The sequence below is a fragment of the Hemiscyllium ocellatum genome, chromosome 21 (genome assembly GCF_020745735.1).
Source record: "Hemiscyllium ocellatum isolate sHemOce1 chromosome 21, sHemOce1.pat.X.cur, whole genome shotgun sequence".
In the NCBI taxonomy this organism is placed as follows: domain Eukaryota; kingdom Metazoa; phylum Chordata; class Chondrichthyes; order Orectolobiformes; family Hemiscylliidae; genus Hemiscyllium; species Hemiscyllium ocellatum.
Genome location: NC_083421.1, coordinates 53,167,338 through 53,186,916, shown reverse-complemented (window position 1 = coordinate 53,186,916; position 19,579 = coordinate 53,167,338). Strand labels below are relative to the sequence as shown.

Here is a 19,579-nt window from a genome sequence, read left to right as displayed (position 1 = left end):
ACACACCCAGACCCATTCCCCTACCCTATCACTCTATATTGAGAATAAACATTTCACCTGCTCCAGTGGTGTGTTATAACATGTCTGAACAGGTTGATTAAAATAGCCATCATAATCCAAGAAATTTTATTCATCATAGAATTTGATTCATTATCAACAGTAAAGAAAATTTTCTCCCTTCCACTGGTGGATCTGATCAGAATTTTCCGAGGATAAAGTGCCTTAGTGTTACCACCTTTTGTAATAGTTTTGTTTTAATTGAGTTTCTTTATATGTTGTTACAAACCACACAGAGACTGATAACATTATGAAAGAAATTTGAATTCCTGTAATCACTTTCCAAGTAAATTGCTAACCTACCTCTTTGAACCTCAATTTTCAAGAGTTAGATCATGCCCCCTTTAATTTTTCTGACTGGCTTTCAAGGGTTAGTACCTGTTAGAATTCGCATTATATTTGTATCATTCATGCCACTTTCAGTGCAGTACATAGCATTAGCTGTTTGCTGACATTGGTCATCTGTCTTTAATATATCTGATTAACTTTATTAACATTGGATCCAATGGATCTTTTAGTAATCTCACAAACTATTCCCTTTTCCAGCTTAGCTAATATAAAAGGGGAAATCTTCTCTTGAGATTTTACAAGTTATGCCAAAGATAGCTTTCAAACTTTTATGGTCTGCTTTGTACCTCTTAGCCAGGGTGTGGTTCCGAAAACAAATTCAAATGAATACTAAGCACTTAAATTAGATACTGACAGGTATTTGTAGATTGAAAGGCATGTAAATAAGGGGAAAAACTGGCAGAGAAACATCAAAATGCATTTTAATTTCAAATACCATTTCCTTTCTGAAAAGATATGTAGTTTGGAGGTCGAATTCCAATCCCAAAATTGTACTTCAATTCTAATATCTGTGCAGCAAAATAACTTGGATAGATCCTGCATGCGAACCCAAATGACCATATAATGCATTATACTAAAACTTCACCTGACTAAATTTAAAAAGTAAACGCTAAAGTTCAAGTGTTTGTGATGATGCTGTGGCCTTAAGAGGTGTACCTGTATTATGGATTTGTCCCAGTTTCTTTTACGAGAGAGACTGAAGAAGTAGTGCCAAGCAGCCTATGGTAATGTAAACAGCGTGTGAGGCCTTGGGTTTTTTTTTAATATAAAGTTGGAACAATACAAGTGGCTTGGATAGCTGTGGCTAGCTCTCCCAGACCAGGATTTCTGGTTTCATTTTTGAAGCTTTTAGATTCGGCAGAAGCTGCTGCAATTTTGAAGTAGTAGAAGCTATTTTCTCCCCTCTTGATTACAGCTAGAATCTGATGTTTCTCTTCCTACTGCCAGACTGCATATTAGTCAATCTGTTTCTGGCTTTGCCTTTTTGCCAAGGGGTAAGTTTGAGATGTTACTACATTCGAACTGTTAATTAGTAATGGTTACTGTGTCTATTATTCTATTAAGGGCTCTTATTCTAAGTTCTTCTTTCCTTTGTTGTATTTTAACTATAGTGTTTGAATAAATTGTGTTTTTTTAATGTTGAGTAGTTTGACCAGTCGAATTACAGCTGGAATACAGCATTTTACCTATAAAACAAGAAAAAGTCTAGGCTATCTTCTTAAAAGTATTTGGAGGGAGTCTGGTCTGGTCCATAACAGCACAGTGAAGCCTTAATGACTAACTAAAGTGCTGATTGATGGAAGGCATTTACACTGGTATTTACACTGATCCCATTTAAAAATTACATTTAATATTGAAAGAGAGAAGTAGGAGGAGCCAACAAGTGGCGGCACGGTGGCACAGTGGTTAGCACTGCTGCCTCACAGCGCCTGAGACCCGGGTTCAATTCCCAACTCAGGTGACTGACTGTGTGGAGTTTGCACGTTCTCCCCGTGTCTGCGTGGGTTTCCTCCGGGTGCTCCGGTTTCCTCCCAAAGTCCAAAGATGTGCGGGTCAGGTGAATTGGCCATGCTAAATTGCCCATAGTGTTAGGTAAAGGGTAAATGTATGGGTATGGGTGGGTTGCGCTTTGGCGGGTCGGTGTGGACTTGTTGGGCCGGAGGGCCTGTTTCCACACTAAGTAATCTAAAAAAAAGTTTGCTCCACCATTCAATATGATCATGGCTGATCATCCAACTCAGTACCCCGTTCCTGCTTTATTCCCTATAGTGAGTGAAATGGGGTCAGGTGGATCTCATTGAGTATGAGATCCTTAAATGGGGCTGTTATATCTGAGCCAATCAAGGAGCCCTGGCTGAATGACAAACAGGAATCTCAGAAATTCTCACAAGTTCCAGGGACTGGCTCTGAATTGGATGGACAGAGTCCATATACTGTTCATGTGAAGTTTTTTCATTCCTATTCCCTTTAGCTCCAAGAACTCTCTCTAACTCCTTCTTGAAAACATTTCAGTGCTTTGACCTCAACCAATTCCACAAGCTCATTGCTCGCTGGGTGACGAAGTTCCTCTTCATCTCAGTCCCTGAATGGCCAACCCCATATCCTTGGACTCTGACCCCTGATTCTCCCAGTTATCTGGAACTTGCTTTCTGTGTTTACCCTGTTTAGCCCTGTCAGAATTTTATTCATTTCTATGTGATGATCCCTCATTCTTCTAAATGCCAACGAATCCAGTCCTAATCAGTCCAGTTTCTTTTCATATGGAGCTCTCGGTGGTGCATGCTGCACTACACTGTTGTTGGCAATACAATCTCAAACAGTACAACAGATATCTTTGAGATCATTTATTTTTAGTTTCTTTGCTATTGAAATCCTAATTATCGCTTTCATTGCCGCTAGACTCAACTATTCCAATGCATTCCTGGCTAGTTTCTCTCATTTTATCCACCCTAATCTGGATGCCCATCACAAACAGAAATTAATTAGACAACTAGACACAGATATAGAAGGGTATGTAGATATATAGCAGGCAAAGAAGTTGAGGCTTAAATGGTTAAAATAAAATATAGTGAATGCAAGCTGAATTCAGAATTGTACAGACAAAGGGCACATGAGCCATTTGGCTACAAAGAGATATACCATGATAATGTATGTAAAAGTATAAACTCATTAATGTTACAGATAGATAATTGTTGAAAATGGGAACATGACTGCATTTTCAAGGGATATGGTCACTGGACAAGAGCACATAGGAGTTTGATTAGCCTTACAATGGAATACGTTCATCTCAATACTGGCCTTTGAGTGAGACAGTGATATTGTAATTGTCCCATCTCTTTATGGTCATGTGATAAATGATATACTACAAAGCATGATGCCCTCTCCCAATCTCTTCCTAATCTTTGATAGTCTGCATTACTCTTTGCAAACTGCCTTTGCATGTAAATTAATCAGAAAACAATGGGTGGTTTTCTACAAGTGGTTAATAGATTGAAAAAATGCCATAGGTGATAGCAAAAAAGACAGTTGAGTAAGAGTACTTCTAGATATCAAAAACAAGTAAGTAATTTTTTAAAAAAAAATGACAAAGTGGGTAAGAACATAAGGAAACATAGTTCATTGGGCAGGGAAGGAAATCTTCCATCCTCACTTGGTCTGGCCTGCACATGACTGCAGGCCCACAGCAATGTGGTTGACTCTTAACTGCCCTCTGGGTAATCAGGGATAGGTTATAAATGCTAGCCTAGCTAGTGATGCCCACATCCTATGAATGAATAAAAAAAGAAGTCTTGGGTTATATTCCAGCATGCCTGAGGTAGACTAAAATCCAGTTTCCTCCCACAGTCCAAAGATGTGTAGGTTAGGTGGATTGGTCATGCTAAATTGTCCATATTGTCCACTCTTCTACCTGTCTGTTTCTAGTGTCATTTGAAACACCACAAACATGGGATCATCCAAAACTAAAAGTCTGCTACTCAAGTCTTAACTCACAGCAATTACCACAATCATACCCTGTGTGCAATGGTCGTCATTAACGCCCAGGCAAGCAGGATTTTAAATGATAAAATTCTCCTTATTTTCAAATTCATACAGGATCTTGCCCTTGCCATCTCTGCAACCTCCTCCAGCCCCATAAACTTCAGAGATATTTGCACTTCTTTAATTCTGGCCTCTCGCGCATCCACAATTGTAAGTGTTCCTTCATTAGTGGCCATGCCTTCAGTTGCCTAATTCTTGAGCTCTGAGACTCCCTCCTTCCAGCCCTTTGTCCCCTCCATTTTACTTGTTTTCATTATAATAGTTCTTAAAACATTCAAAGCTTTAGTCACCTGACCTAACACCTCCTTTATATGGATCAGTGTCATACTTTGTTTTATAATGCCCGTGAAATGCCTTGGAACATTTAGTTATGTGAAACACGCTACACATAGGCTGCTGTTCAATTTCACTTTTCGGTTATGATACAGGAAAAGCTTTTTAAAATTTATGCTAATAACTTCTGGCATTCTTTCTGTACTTCTAGTTTTGATTGGTTTGATCAATACTTGCAGTCATTAACTTGACTTGCTGTTCTTTTCATAGACCGTCCTCTCTTGAAAACTTAGCAGGCCAGAGAAACGTCATTATGGCCCCTCCACAGCATCACTTGAGCATTTTGGAATGCTCTGTATGCCAGTAGTGTCCACATGTCCTGTTATCACCAACTTTCTGCACTGGGAAACACCAAACTTCTCAATCCTGTATCAGTTACTGAAGTTCCCAGTACACAAATTACTGCTTTACAACTTTATCATTTCAAGAAAAATAACTAATAACCACTTTCAGAATTGAAGCTCTTCATACTACAGGTCTCATTCTGAGCATTTTCTCTTGTTTTAACAACTAGTTCTACTTTTCCTCAATTTGAGTTTATCGGCATTTGTCTCACTATAAATAATCTGGCATCAATCAACCAGTTTGATTGCACAGTTTCCTAATGCAAGCAGCTCAATTTGAGATAGTAGTTAATTAATGAATACTGTAATTAGTGGCACAGTGACTCAGCAGTTAGTACTGCTGCTGGACAGTGCCAGGGACCTGGGTTCAATTCCAGCCTCGGGCGACTGTCAGTGTGGAGTCTGCACATTCTCTATGTACCTGCATGGGTTTGCAGCAGACATTCCGGTTTCCTCCCACAGTTCAAAAATGCGCAGGGTTAGGCGGATTGGTTATGCTAAATTGCCCAGTGTCCAGGTATATGCAGGCTAGGTGGATTAGCTATGGGAAATGCAGGGTTAGGGATGGGGTAGGGGAATATGTCTGGGTGGGATGCTCTTCAGAGGGGCAGTGTGGACTCCACGAGTTGAATGGCCTGCTTCCACACTGTAGGGATTCTATGATTCTATATAATACAGAAGGTTCTTGCTCTGAAATTGATTTGCAATATTTTGAATGCATTATTGCTGAGAATTAAATGATGTTGCCCTGATACATCACAGAATACAGCTGGCATCTTGAGATCTTGATTATTCTGGTACAGTAAAAGTTGTACATTCAATAGTGGTTGAGGAATGGCAATGCAGACTTCAGCCAGCTATCTAAGGTCTGTAGCTAAAATGGTTTTCTCTTAGTGATGTTATAATCATCCAGGATAAAGAAGTCAAATTACTCTGAAGACTCACTCCCTCTATCACCAGCACATCACGGGTGCATTTTGTCAAAGGTCTTCTGGAAATCCAAACAGATCACATCCATCGCTTCTCCTTTCTCTAACTTGCAATTGTTTGAGGAGATAACAAGCAAGTAAATTTATCTATACAAATATGTTATTAAATTTAATTATTATTTCAGATAATTCTATGACTTCTAATTCTAACAGAAGTATCAGGCATGACCTCCTATTGACAACATTGCCCTATTTTACCATGCACTCCCAAGTATTCCTCAATTGCATTCTTAAAAATGGACTCAAAGTCTTCCCGACAACTGAGATCAGGCTAACTGACCCATAGTTTCCTGTCTTCTGCCTCTCTCCTTTCTGAAACAGCGATGTTACATTAGCCATTTTCCAGTCCTCCGGGACCTTCCCTGACTCCAATGATTCCTAAAAGATCTCCAATTGTCTACAATCTCCTCAGCTATCTCATTCAGAACTCTGGGATGTAGTCCATCTGGTCTAGGTGATTTATCTGCCTTCAGACCTTTCAGCTTCCCCAGCACCTTCTCCTTAATGATGGCCATTAAACTTACCTCTGCCCCCTGACTCTTGAAGTTCTGGTATGTTACTTGCATCTTCCACTGTGAAAGTACCTATTCAGTTCCTCCATCATTTCTTCGTTCCCCATTAATACTTCTCCAGCTGGTTTTCTATGTCCACTCTTGCCTCTCCCTTACCTTTTAAATATCAAAAAAAATCTCAATTTTCTCTTATATTACTAGCTAGTTTACTTTAATATTTCACCTTCTCTCCTTTTTTTTGGTTACCATCTGCTGGTTTTTAAAAGACATCCAATCCTCTCGCTCCCCACTAATCTTCACCACTTTGAATGCTTTTTCTTTTGATTCTATGCAGTTCCTGACTTTCCTTATCAGCCATGGCTGCCTTATCCTCCCCTTAACATGTTTCTTATTCCTTGGGATAAATTTCTGCTGTGCCTTCCAAATTATCCCCAGAGAATCCTACTATTACTGCTCCACCATTTTCCCTGCTAGGCTTCCCTTCCAATCGACTCTGGGCAGCAACTCCCTTACGTTTTTGTATTGATCTTTACTCAATTGTAATGCTGTTACAGCTGATTCAATCTTCTCTCTCTGACTGCAGCTTGAATTCTATATTATGGTCACTGCCCCCCAGCGGCTTCTTCACGTTCAGTTCTCTGATCAAGCCTGTCCCTTTAGATATCACTTAATCCAGAGCTGTCTGTCCCCTCGTGGGCTCTACCACAAGTTGGTCCAAAATGAAATCTTGTATATATTCCAGGAATTTGTTTTCTTGAATACCAACCTGATTTTCCCAGTCCACCTGCATCTTGAAGCCCCTATAATTACTGTAATAGTGCCTTTCTTACATGCCTTTTTTTTCTCCTGATTTATCTTCTTCACATCCTGAGTGCTGCTAGGAGGCCTGAACACAACTCTCATCAAGGTCTATTTTCCTTTGAGGTTCCTCAATTCTACCCACACAGATTCTACCTCTTCCAATGCTATATCACTTTTTGCAATTGATTTAGTTTAATTTCTTCCCAACGAGACAATCTCGACCACTTGCCTGTTCTTTAGACAGGACACGTAGTCTTAGATATTCAATTCCTGGCCCACGGTCCTCTGTGATACCCATATTATATCCATCAATTTTAACCTGCGTTACAGTTCATTTACTTGTTTTGTATACTGCTTGCATTTAAGTACCGCATTCTCAGTCCTGCCCCACTTCTCACACTTGTCTCCTTCGCAGCCCTGAAGTTAGATTCTGGAGCCTTTCCATACTCTGTCCAACTACTTGTTCTGAAAACTTCAACCCCTGCTTTAAGACTTTCCATAATTTTCCATGCAATTGAATCCACCCCTTCACTATTTAGTTTAAAGTTCTGTTGATGTTCAAAATTAAGAAATGTTAACAGAGTAAATGAAGAGAAATAGTTTCCAGTGGTGGGTGGGTCATAAGCAGAAGGTATAGATTTAAAATAACTTAAAAGAATAAAATGGTTGTGAAAGGTACCGGTGAGAAATTTTGAACTACAGCTGTCTACCAGACTAGTGGTGAAAGCAGATTCAATATCTATAACATATTTTAGGAGGAAGTTGGTCATGTTTGATGAGAAAATATTTTCAGCATTTTAGGGAAAGAAAAGGGAGTATTTCAACTAATTGGATAGTGCTCAGAACTGACAGATGGGCCAAATGTCCATTTTCTGTAAAGTGAGAATCAACTTCTGCATTCCATTTCTGAAGAAAATCAATCAATTTCCTTCTCCTCTGACAGCTTCTTGCTGGCATACTGTTAATTAGTAATCAGTACCAAACAACCAGAGTTGAGCCAGCTGGACATTAATCGTGTTAAATCAATAATGTACTTCACAAACTATTTGACCTTAGTTAGTTTTAATGTTAAACTTGAACCTATCTTCACCACTTCCAGATGCAACTCTAGCATATCCAGTAGCAGGTATCGCATTGATTCATCCTCGAGTGTGCAAGACCAATTGCAGTTGTTCCTACTGCCCAAGTACAATAAACTCTGCATAGACTACGATAAGTTTCATGACTTTCCAAGTCTGTGCCTCAGCTAGTTATTGGGCCCTTAAATTTTGAAGGAGATTACACCTCCTGATATAAACTTGTCAGTTAAGCATAGCTCTCTAGGAACTTCTTCCCCCAGTTTATTAGCTGAGACACTGTTTCATAATGCGAAGGGAAACAAAAATAATCTGTGAGGTGAACCAGAGTTTAAAAAAAAATCAAAAGTGTTTTCCTTCCTCAGTTCATGATGGTTTAGAACTATCATAATGTTATTCCATACATTGTGATACCAGGCAAAGAAAAAAAAACAGACTGGGTGGATAATGAAGAATGATTTAGAATATTATTAATTATTTAAAAGTGAGCCTTTTTGAAAAATATTTCTTTGCAGCATCTGTATTCTGTTTCCTGATAAAAATGTACAAACAGAAAGTTACACTCCTGCTCAAATCAAAACTTATAAATATTAGGAGAAAAAGGTTAACTGGAAGGAGTCGTGCAATACATTAATGGAGTGCGAATGGATGAAAATCAATCTGTTTAGGCCTGCTGTAAAGCTCCAATAGAGGACTACTCTTGATCATGTTGAATAGTGGCAAAATGCTCACACCTTCATAGCAATACATCAAGAAGTCAACAAATTAAATAATGCACTTCACTTGTACATTAATGCACATCTATTCACTTTCTATCAAGCACTGTATTTGAAATAAATACTGCAAGCGCAATTCAGACACTTACGGCATCAGGATTAAACCCAATCCTATCTTGCTGCAGGTTTTTCTTCCTGGTAAGTCATTAATGAAGGTTTCTGAAGGTCATCGGAACGATTTCAAAAGGATAGCACAAATCAAACTGTTCCCTGCTTCTAATATCAAACAGGGCTTGTGTCAGCACTGATTAAAGAACCAAATTCAGCCCCCCTCTTTGGAAGATATCTCACTTTGAAGTCAGAAGGATTGGGGATCAGAAATGACCCAAGAGACAGATTTCAGCATCTTTGAACCTATGCTTTGATAAAATTCTTCTCCCTCTGCTACTCTGGGAGGTGCCTCTTTGCTCCTGTTTCTAGGTAATTAACAATGCCTTGGCAAAAACACGACCCCAGTGGTTTTAACTGAAATTCAGTCAGGACTGCACAGGCATCTTTAACAGTTTTAAATTAGCAAGCAACCAATGCTTCAGGAAATAAAAATACCTACAGCAAGACTACAAGATCGTGATCCTTTCTTTTCTCAAGAATGAAAATATTTTAATTGAGTGCCAAGATTTAATCTTTCGCCAGCGATTGCTTTTCAATTAATTATTTTTCATACCATTTAACAGACATTATAAAATGCAAAAACACTTGATTGTATATGGACACACACATATTTAAAAAAATGCACAAACATACTTATTTAGACATATCTTTGAACGATATTCTATTCTTATTTTCACTGATGCTTCTACCCAATTCAAACGTTCTCTCCTTCAGGCGAGAGAAAGGACTGCATTTATTTCCATGACAACTGTCAATCATAGTACACAAGTACAATGGCATTTCTAATTTGCATGAGTTCTCTTGTTTGTGCACTGCAAAGTGTTTATAGCAGGTACTTGGAACAAACAGGGCCTTTCACAACTACACATTGTAAGATGTATATTATATATATATATATATATATATAAAAAGGGCAAGGTAAGGTTTTGGTTGAAACTTAATTAAGGTGTTTCTTTTCTTCAGACTGAAAATATTCAGGTGCTCATTCCCTGAATGCTTCAGGATATACAGTCAGCAGCAAGAAAAACTTTACCAACAAGGATTGCTGAAAGGATCATGGGTCGATGATTAACACACTGTTTAGAAAACAGCTCACACCACAATGAATCACAACACAAGGATGAATATGAGAGACAAAGTCTAAAAAAATCATGACAATTTCCTTTACAATTTGTGGAAAGAGTGACAAAAGTGAAGATATTAATACAGCACGTAGTTAAGCAGGTGATTAGAATTAATTGATCAGGAAGACATTAAAGGGGAACAGATACCACTAGTGTGTGCAAGGAGCTACAAGACTGAGTAGTTGATAAACTAAAGAAAGGAGTCTTTGTCTTCTATTTCACAGACTAGTTGGATTTTATAAGACATTGACCGTAGACAATGGTTATCTAAAAGTGAGGGTTAGAAATTATGTTATTTTCAAACTAAGACTGCAACTGGAATAACTTTAGAAAAGAACAAAGTGCTAAGTATTGGGATGTGGCTTCCCATTCACATTTCATGAACAGCTGACAATCAAAGAAAAATTGCAGCTGATGCATAGGCAGATTGTCATCATCAACAAGAAAACAAACAGAAGACTTGGTGCTGTTGCTTGCTACGAGAAGCATTCTCAGAGCTAGAAGTTCAATAAATGGAGGTTTTGAAAATTCTTTTAAAATTTACGGACAAACTTTATAAAGATTGGAAATCAAGTTTTTAGGCCTTCGGATGCAAACATTAGGCAGAATAAATCAGATGTGGAAAAAGGTAAACCAAATCCTGATAAATCTGGCCAGGTTCTCTCAAAGATGAGATTGCATCCAATAAAAAAAGAAACAGATTGGTTTAGAAATTTTATTGGACGGTTAAAATAGTTGTGCACTCAAACAGCGGGTAGGGACCCAAAATGGTAAGTAGAGAAGAGCATTTGGTTTGAAGAGGGTGTTCTTGATTTTTTTGGAGAAGTGGAGGGGAATGGGAGATCAGTTTAAGTGACCGAGGAGTGATAGTAGGTTTTCAATCTTCTATTGCTTCGTAAGTGAGATGGAATCCTCCAAATTCTGTTTGTAATTGACATTCTCAGTGGATTCCAGATGCATGTGAATTGCCCATCAGAATCTGCAATTTCAGGGAACCAGGATGATCCTAATACACAACTCCAGTGTACAATGGCTACTGGAATATCTGGAGTTGTGGAATGTAACTGGTTTACGATTTGGTCAATTTACTGTCTGCCAAAAAAAGCTGGAACCAAACAGCCAAGATGCATTCATGTTCACCACATAACAGGAAGGTTCAAACTTGCAATCTGGCAGCTAGGAATCAAACAGTGAACTATCTGAACTGCTGAAATGCACTTTGGTGTGAAAGAATATAGATGTGTCATATTTAATACATCAAACAGAGCGCATTAGTTAATGTGTCAATGAACAAATCGTCCTGGAATACCCTTCAAACACAAGTGATCAATAGCTCATAGTTGGTGTGCAGTAGTGAAAGTCACAAAGACAAAATAAGCACAATTCAAGGACACAGAACTCACTCATACAAGTGAACCCCTGACTTAAAGAATAAACCGTTTATATTCTAAAATAAACAAAAGATAATGTTATCTATGTTTTTATGTTCAGTCATCTACACTCTAGTACACTACACTAATTGAAGTTTTTTTTTTAAGGAGTCAAAGTTGACGCATCTTTAAGCGTCAGGTGACATGCTTTGTAAATATGGCTGGACAAATTATCTATTGAATTGATTGGTGATATTAAATGATATTTCTGGTTGATTCTACCCTCCATAAACCTGAGGTTATTCAATACTTGGCTGTCCATATCTTAACACAGCAAGTTCAGTTCCATTATGCTGCCTATGCTCATGGATCTACATTGGATCCTGGACAAGTAATGGCTGATCTTAAAATTCTCATCTTGTTTTCAAATACCTCCATGATCTTATCCCTCCCAATCTCTGTATTGTCCTTCAAATCTACAAACCTCACATCTCTAATTCAGGTCTCTTGTATATTCCCAATTACGATTGTTGTAATACTGGGTTTGGTCTTCAGTTGTCAAGGGCTCTGGTAAGGGAGGATGCAAGGGCATAGTAACTTGCAATGAAGGGCTTTCCTGATGAAGGGCTTATGCTCGAAACGTCGAATTCTCTATTTCTGAGATGCTGCCTAACCTGCTGTGCTTTGACCAGCAACACATTTGCAGCAGGATGCAAGGGCATGGCAGGGTAGGTATCAGAAGGGACAAGGACCTATTTTTTTCTAGTCTGAGATTGCTTAAACTTTACATTTCCAAACTGACCTGATATACTTGCAAATCTCAGAGGTGGTGTTAAATCCCAGAATTCCTTAATTCCGCTAGAAAGTCCTAAATCTGTATCTTCACTAGTGGTAAACTTAGTTGCTCTTCCTGTCACGAGGTGCCTACATCCATGATGAGAACAGCATTGAGAAAGAGAAATACCTTCTTCTATGTTTTGTCAAGACTTCAATGCTGTTTTTGTGATACTAGCACACAACTTACTCTCTTTAGATTATCCAATGAATAAATCTCTTCACAGATAAGGTGGTCTAAGTTTGATACGTAGCAATAAGGTTTTCAGCACAATACTGGTAAGCAGCATGGCTCAAATCAGTTAACTTCAACAGCAGACTTAATTATTCTTTAGTCTCCAAATCTTAATTCTTGCTAACTAGTGCTCAAATGCTCTGGGTAGGCACAGTGGAAACTCTACTTGTGAGGATTTCTCAGTCAGTTGGTTTGGAGATTCTCAATTACAGTGATAGGGTTTCCGACATTTAGTTGATCAAAATTAAAAACTGATTTTTAATCATTTCGCAGAGATTGAAAGCGTTCAGTCATGCATCACATTCTAAATCTTGATGTTCTGTTTCATTCAAAGCATCAGGCACTAATGTTGCACAGCTTTTCATTTCAAGAGAAAACTTCTTTTGTTTGCAAAAATTGTATAATTGAGTCAAGGTCTTCTACAAAGTTTGAATGGCATCCAGTTTCAGTTGCACCTAACAAAAAGAAATTCATGGATGAGGGAGTTATTGACAAGGCCATAGTATTTATTGCCCAGAGGGTGATTAAGTGTCAACTACATTGCTGTGGGTCTGGAGTCACATGTAGGTCAGGCCAGGTAAGGATCCAGATGGGTTTTTTTTCAACAATCAACAATGGATTCATGGTCATCGTTAGTCACATAATTCCAGATATTTTAGTGAATTTAAATTCCACTGGCTGCCGTAGTGGGATTCGATCCCAAAGTCCCCAAGACCATTACCAGTGATAATACCACTTGGCTGTCACCTCCCCCATATCCTATTTTACTGTTTTACTATTCTGCTAAGAAACCAGTTTTGTACATTGTTTCAGCACCTTGGTAAGTTATGCAGTCTTAAGAGAGTTCCAAACACCAATTCCTATCATACTCCAATGTGCAACACCGCGCCCATGCTGGAAATACAAATTTCTTTTAGATCTCCTTTTTAAAAAAAACTCCAAATCTGCAGTTGATTCCAAAGACTTCTAGTTTAATTGAAAGATTTTTAAAAATTAAAATAAGCTATATAGTATAGTGATTTCCATCACTTTTGTAGGGATGATAGATATTAGATTAAAAAAAGGTACATTGGATGCAATACATGTGGATTTTCAGGTAACTTTCAACAAAATATCACTGGAGAAGATCAAAAGATGTGCAATAAGGAGAAGAAAACAAAATAGATTAGAAGCTGATCACAGAAGATGAAGAAAAAGGAGTTTTGGGTAGCACGGTAGCTCAGTGGTTAACACTGCTGCCTCACAGTACCAGTGACCTGGGGTCGAGTCCAGCCTCGTGCGACTGTCTTTGTGGAGTTTGGACATTCTTCCAGTGTCTGCGTGGGTTTCCTCTGGGTGCTCTGGTTTCCTCCCACAATCCAAAGATGTGCAGGTCAGGTGGATTAGCCATGCTAAATTGCCCATAATGTTAGGTGCATTAGTCAGAGGGAAATTAATCTGGATGGGTTACTCTTCGGAGGGTCTGTGTGGGCTGGTGGGGCCAAATGGCCTGTTTCCACACTGTAGGGAATCTAATCTGAACATTAACTGTAGTTAACTTGCTGGAAATGAATAGAACCGTGAGATACAGAATAAATCCCATGTTTAAGGCCATAAGACACAGGAACAGGAGTAGTCCATCCAGTCCCTCGAGCCTGATTCACTGCCATTCAATAGGATCATGGCCAATCCAACATCCCTCATGATAACTTTCCTGCTTTTCCCCATAATCCTTTACACTCTGTACTGATCAAGAATTTAAATATACACAAGGATGCAACCCTGACAGCTTTCTCTGGGAAGGAGTTCCAAAGACACAATCCTGAAAGAAGAAATTCCTCCCCACCTACCTTAAATTGGCATCCTTTTATTCTGAGATTATGCCCTCTAAGTCCTAGTTTCTCTCATGACCAATTAGGCCAATTAGCAAAGATCAGACTGGTCACCATTTTAAGTTTAACAAGTTTGCTTTCAATCCTGCGATGTCCAGTGATACACTTATTCCTTTATTATGAAAACCAATACCCCTCTCCTCTCCTTTACAAAGCAGCCTGCATACTAATGGTTGAAGTTTTTTGCTAGCCTTCAATCCTTCAAATTTAATCAAAAATCACTGGTGCATTAATTTTAAAATCCTCTAGCTATGAAGCTATTATTCTTCATAATAAACACTACAAAATGCTGATTATTTTCTATAAAACATAGAATGCAATGCAAACTGCATTAGTAACAGGAGTCCTATTATCTGTAATCATTCTTAGAATACAAAAAACTCACTTTGGTTCCATGCATTTCTCCAATTTTTTTTTTACAATATTTGCAGCTGTAATATCCAGACTGATTTGTAATAAACAACTGAGATATTGTAAAGATCTTTTCCAAAAATCAAGTTAATGTTTCAAATGTCCTACCTTCCCATCTTCTGTGTAGACGTTTTCATTATATGCTTTAACGATTGTCCGATCAATAAATAAACTCCTCATCACAACTATTGCCTTTAATACCTTTCCAAGTGTGACCTGGAACAAAAAGTATGAAGCAGAACAGATCATTAGGGTACATGAGGCTGCCAGAGGGATATACTCACAAGGTAGTGACCACTCCTGACGGGGGAAAAAATATTGGATGATTACTCGCCAGCTGTCTTTGTGATACAATATGTACATGTAACTATGAGAAAATAAGTTTGTATTCAACCATTAAATTTGCTTTACAGCAACTTACCTCTAATAAAACAATCTGACCATGTTATAAACACTGAACAGTACAATCTGTTATTTAAAGTAATCCAAGAAACATAAACATCTAAGATGATCATTACTATCAAATCTTAAAAACAATTTTATGATTAATTGCAGTATACTTATAGATTTTAAAATGATTATTTTCTAGTAGTATGGGGGCTGTACTTCAGAATCTTAGGAATAGAAACAGTTTTGAATCAATGGCCGTTCTTGCCTGGCCTTCAAGTATGCTTCTAGGTTCTATTTCGCTCTTTCTCCAAAATACTATGGCTGAACTCAGGAACTCATTGCATTAAGATGCACAGTGGGCTGTTATTTGTCTGTATTAACATTACTCTGAAATTTGAAGGTGAATTTCATATTAGGAGTCTGAAATATTGTATTTTATATTTTATATAATTAGCTTACATTTGAGTGCAACTTTAATATAAAAAGGCATGATTAGCAATCAGCTGCACCTACTGCAGGGAAAACTTTTAGAAACCTGTCAAACCATTCTAACATGTACTATATTACACACAGCTCTGTGCATTAGCTGTGTGAAATGTGGCTGCAGGCTATAATGAGCTTTTAATCCCAAAGAACACTTGAGAAAGCTACTCAATACACCAGGTCACAGAGCCTTAGGCTATAATAATTACAGAGTTCTGTGAATGTTTCTACTGCGAGTTAATGCAACCAATATTCTTACAATTGCTACAATTAACCAACGTGTTTAATCAGTTACTGTTGCTGCAGAAATAAGGTTAAAGTTAGAGGTAAGACTTGTCAACATCTTGTGTTAACAACTGATTGAGCATTTCTGCATTTTTGAAAATCACATTTACCTCTAAATTGAATACACTTCATCCTAAGAATTGTCAATAATGTGTAAAATTGTATTATATAATATATCAAAACCAAACAGCATAATGCACATGCTAATCCAGAACCTCAGGTTAATGTTATGGATAACGGTTAAAATCCCATGGCAGGTGTGAAATTTTAATCTAGTTTTAGTAAACTTGCAATGGAGAAAAAGCTAGTCTAATAGCAACCATGTTGTTGAAAAAAAAAGTCTTTCAAGGAAATAAATCTTTCACCTTACCTGGTCTGGCCTACATGTGGCTCAAACCCACAGTAATGTGACTGGCCCTTAACTGCTTAACCAACAATGCCTACATTACATGAACTAACTGAATAAACCTCTCCTCACTACTGTTGACCTTTCTTGTGCCTGATGTGACCAGTGAGACTCATCAAAGCTCTTAAACAACAATATATTACATGACCCTCCTCATAAATCAACATCTGACAAAGCTGATTTCTAATTGCAAAGTTCAATATAGATTAATTCTGGAAATAGTTTCTCTGCATCTATCCTTATGTCAATTTAAACATCTCAATTAGATTATCATTCAAGCTTCTAAACTCAAAGGAGATCAAATAAACTTTATATAGGTGCCTACTCCTGCACCTATTGTTTATTGATGAATATCTGAACTGCAACTCTTGCTGAACTAATAGATATTTGAAGTTAGAGTGCCAAACAAAAAGTCAAAGCAGGACTCAAGAAAAAAATCAAATCAAACATTCAGAAAATGAGAATATCACTTTTGTTTCTCAGGTCCCCTGAAACAAAAGCCATTCTTTCGATGACTTTTCATAATTTGTGTATCTGAATCTTACTGCTTCCTCACAGCTTTGACTCATTCAAAAGAATTAAATTTGAAAAATATATTGTATTTGTTTTTATATCCTCTTCACCCATTGAGGATAACCTCCATTGTGCTTGGTAGTCTTATCACCCTAAATGAGACAGACTTTAAACACATCCAATAACTCAAGACATGGGCATCCTTGAGGTGCTGTGAGCCATCAGCAGCAGCAGAATCATACTCTGAAACAATCTACAACTCTTGGCCTGGCATATTCCCCCCCCCCCCCACCCTACCATCACTATCGAATCAACCCTGGTTCGATTAAGTGCGAGGGGGTATGTCAGGAGCAGCATCAGGCATTCCTAGAATTGAAGCACAAAATAGGATGAGTTGGGTTTCAAACAGCAAACTGCAGACAGCTAAGCAATTTCACAATCAATAGGATCAGGTGTAAGCTCTGTTGTCCTGGTAACATCCAGTCATGAATGTTGGAGGACAATTCAACAACTTACTGGAGTAGATGGCTCCACAAACATCCTCAATGTTGGAGGAATCCAACATATCAGTGCAAAAGAGAAGGCTGAAGCATATGCAACAATCTCCAGTTTTGCCACCTTCAACATTACAGATGGCAGCCTTCAATTAATTACATTGACTCCATTATATTAATAAAAGGCTGGAGGTACAGCATACTGTAAATGACATGGGCCCTATCAACATACTGGTGATAATATTGAATACACATGCTCTGGAACTTGCTACAACCCTTGCCAAGCTGGACCTGAACAGCTACAACACTTGCATCTACCTGACCAGATGAAAAACTGCTCAGATATGTCCTGTACACAAAAAGCAGGAGCAATCAACCCAGGTGATTACCATGCCACCAATCTATTCGCAAACATCAGTTAACTAATGGAAGGTGTCAGCAACAGTGTTACTGTGCAGTGCTTGCTCAGCAGCAATCTGCTCACTGATGCTCAGTTTGGGTTTCACAAGGACAATCAGTTCTTACCTTAAGACAACCTTACAATTCAAACATGGACAAAAGAGTTGAATTCCAGGGGTGAAACAAGAGTGACTGCCCATAACATCAAAGCCGCATTTGATTGAATGTGGTATCAACGAGCGCGAGGAAAACTGGAATCAGTGGGAAAACTCCCCATTGGTTGGAGTCATGCCTAACACAAAAGAAGCTGGTTCTGGTTGTTGGACTTCAGTCATCTTAGTTCCAGGACATCACTGTAGGAATTGCTCAGAGTATTGTCCGAGTTCAACCATCTTCAGCTGCTTCAATGCCCTTCTTATGTCTGAATTGGGAATGTTTGCTGACAACTGCACAATGTGCAGCACCATTCATGTCTCCTCAAATATTAATACAGTCTATGTTCAAGTGCGGCAAAAGACGGATAATGTCCAGTCTTGGGCTGACAAGTGGCAAGTGATGTTCATGTCACTGAGTGTCAGGCAATGACCACCTCCAACAAGAGGAAATCTAACCAATGCGCCTTGACATTCAAAGGCATTATCATCACTGAATACCGCATTATCAACATTCTGGGATATACCACTGACCAGAAAATGACCTAGACTAGCCATATAAACAGGGTGGCTACACTATCAGGTCAGAGGCTAGGAATCCTGCACCGAGTAACTTGCCTCCTGACTCCCCAAAGCCTGCCCACAATCTAAAAAACACAAGTCAGGACTGTAACTTGCCTGAATGAATGCAGCTCCAACACTCAAAACACTTGACATCATCCAGGACAAAGCAGTCCAACTAATTGGCACCCCATCCAAAAACATTCACTCCTGCCACCAATGTTCAGTAGCAGCTGTGGATACCACCTACAAGACATATTGCAGAAATTCGCCAAGGTTCATTCGATAGTACAACAGACAATAGATGCAGGAGTAGGCCATTCTGCCCTTCGAGCCAGCACCACCATTCATTATGATCATGGCTGATCATCCTCAATTAGTATCCTGTTCCTGCCATATCCCCATAACCCTTGATTCCACTATCCTTAAGAGTTCTATCCAACTTTTTCTTGAAAGTATCCAGAGACTTGTGGGCGGCACGGTGGCACAGTGGTTAGCACTGCTGCCTCACAGCGCCTGAGACCCGGGTTCAATTCCCGACTCAGGCGACTGACTGTGTGGAGTTTGCACGTTCTCCCCGTGTCTGCGTGGGTTTCCTCCGGGTGCTCCGGTTTCCGCCCACAGTCACAAAGATGTGTGGGTCAGGTGAATTGGCCATGCTAAATTGCCCGTAGTGTTAGGTAAGGGGTAAATGTAAGAGCATGGATGGGTTGCGCTTCGGCGGGTCGGTGTGGACTTGTTGGGCCGAAGGGCCTGTTTCCACACTGTAAGTAATCTAATCTAATCCGAAAGACTTGGCCTCCACAGCCTTCTGGGGCAGAGCATTCCAAACCCCACCACTCTCTGGGTGAACAAGTTTCTCCTCAACACTGTTTGAAGTGGCCTACCCCTTATTTTTAAACTGTGTCCTCTGGTTCGGGACTCACCAATCAGCGGAAAAATGCTTCCTGCCTCCAGAGTGTCCATCCTTTAATAATCTTAAACGTCTCAATCAGATCCCCTCTCAGACTTCTAAATTCAAGGGTATACAAGCCCAGTCACTCCAATCTTTCAGCGCAAGATAGTCCCGCCATTCCAGGAATTGCTGCACTCCCTCAATAGCCAGAATGTCTTTCCTCAAATTTGGAGGCCAAAACTGCGCACAATATTTCAGGTGCGGTCTCA

The 19,579-nt window shown here is 39.0% G+C and overlaps 1 protein-coding gene across 1 annotated transcript in view; it reads right to left on the bottom strand.

Annotated features, from left to right (window-relative positions):
* med27 (mediator complex subunit 27) overlaps positions 1-19,579 on the bottom strand; it is a 238,276-nt gene that overhangs the window by 21,649 nt on the left and 197,048 nt on the right. The window contains exon 5 of the mRNA XM_060841477.1: positions 14,841-14,948. Coding sequence (XP_060697460.1) covers positions 14,841-14,948 — 108 coding nt within the window. The remainder of the gene's footprint in view (positions 1-14,840; positions 14,949-19,579) is intronic.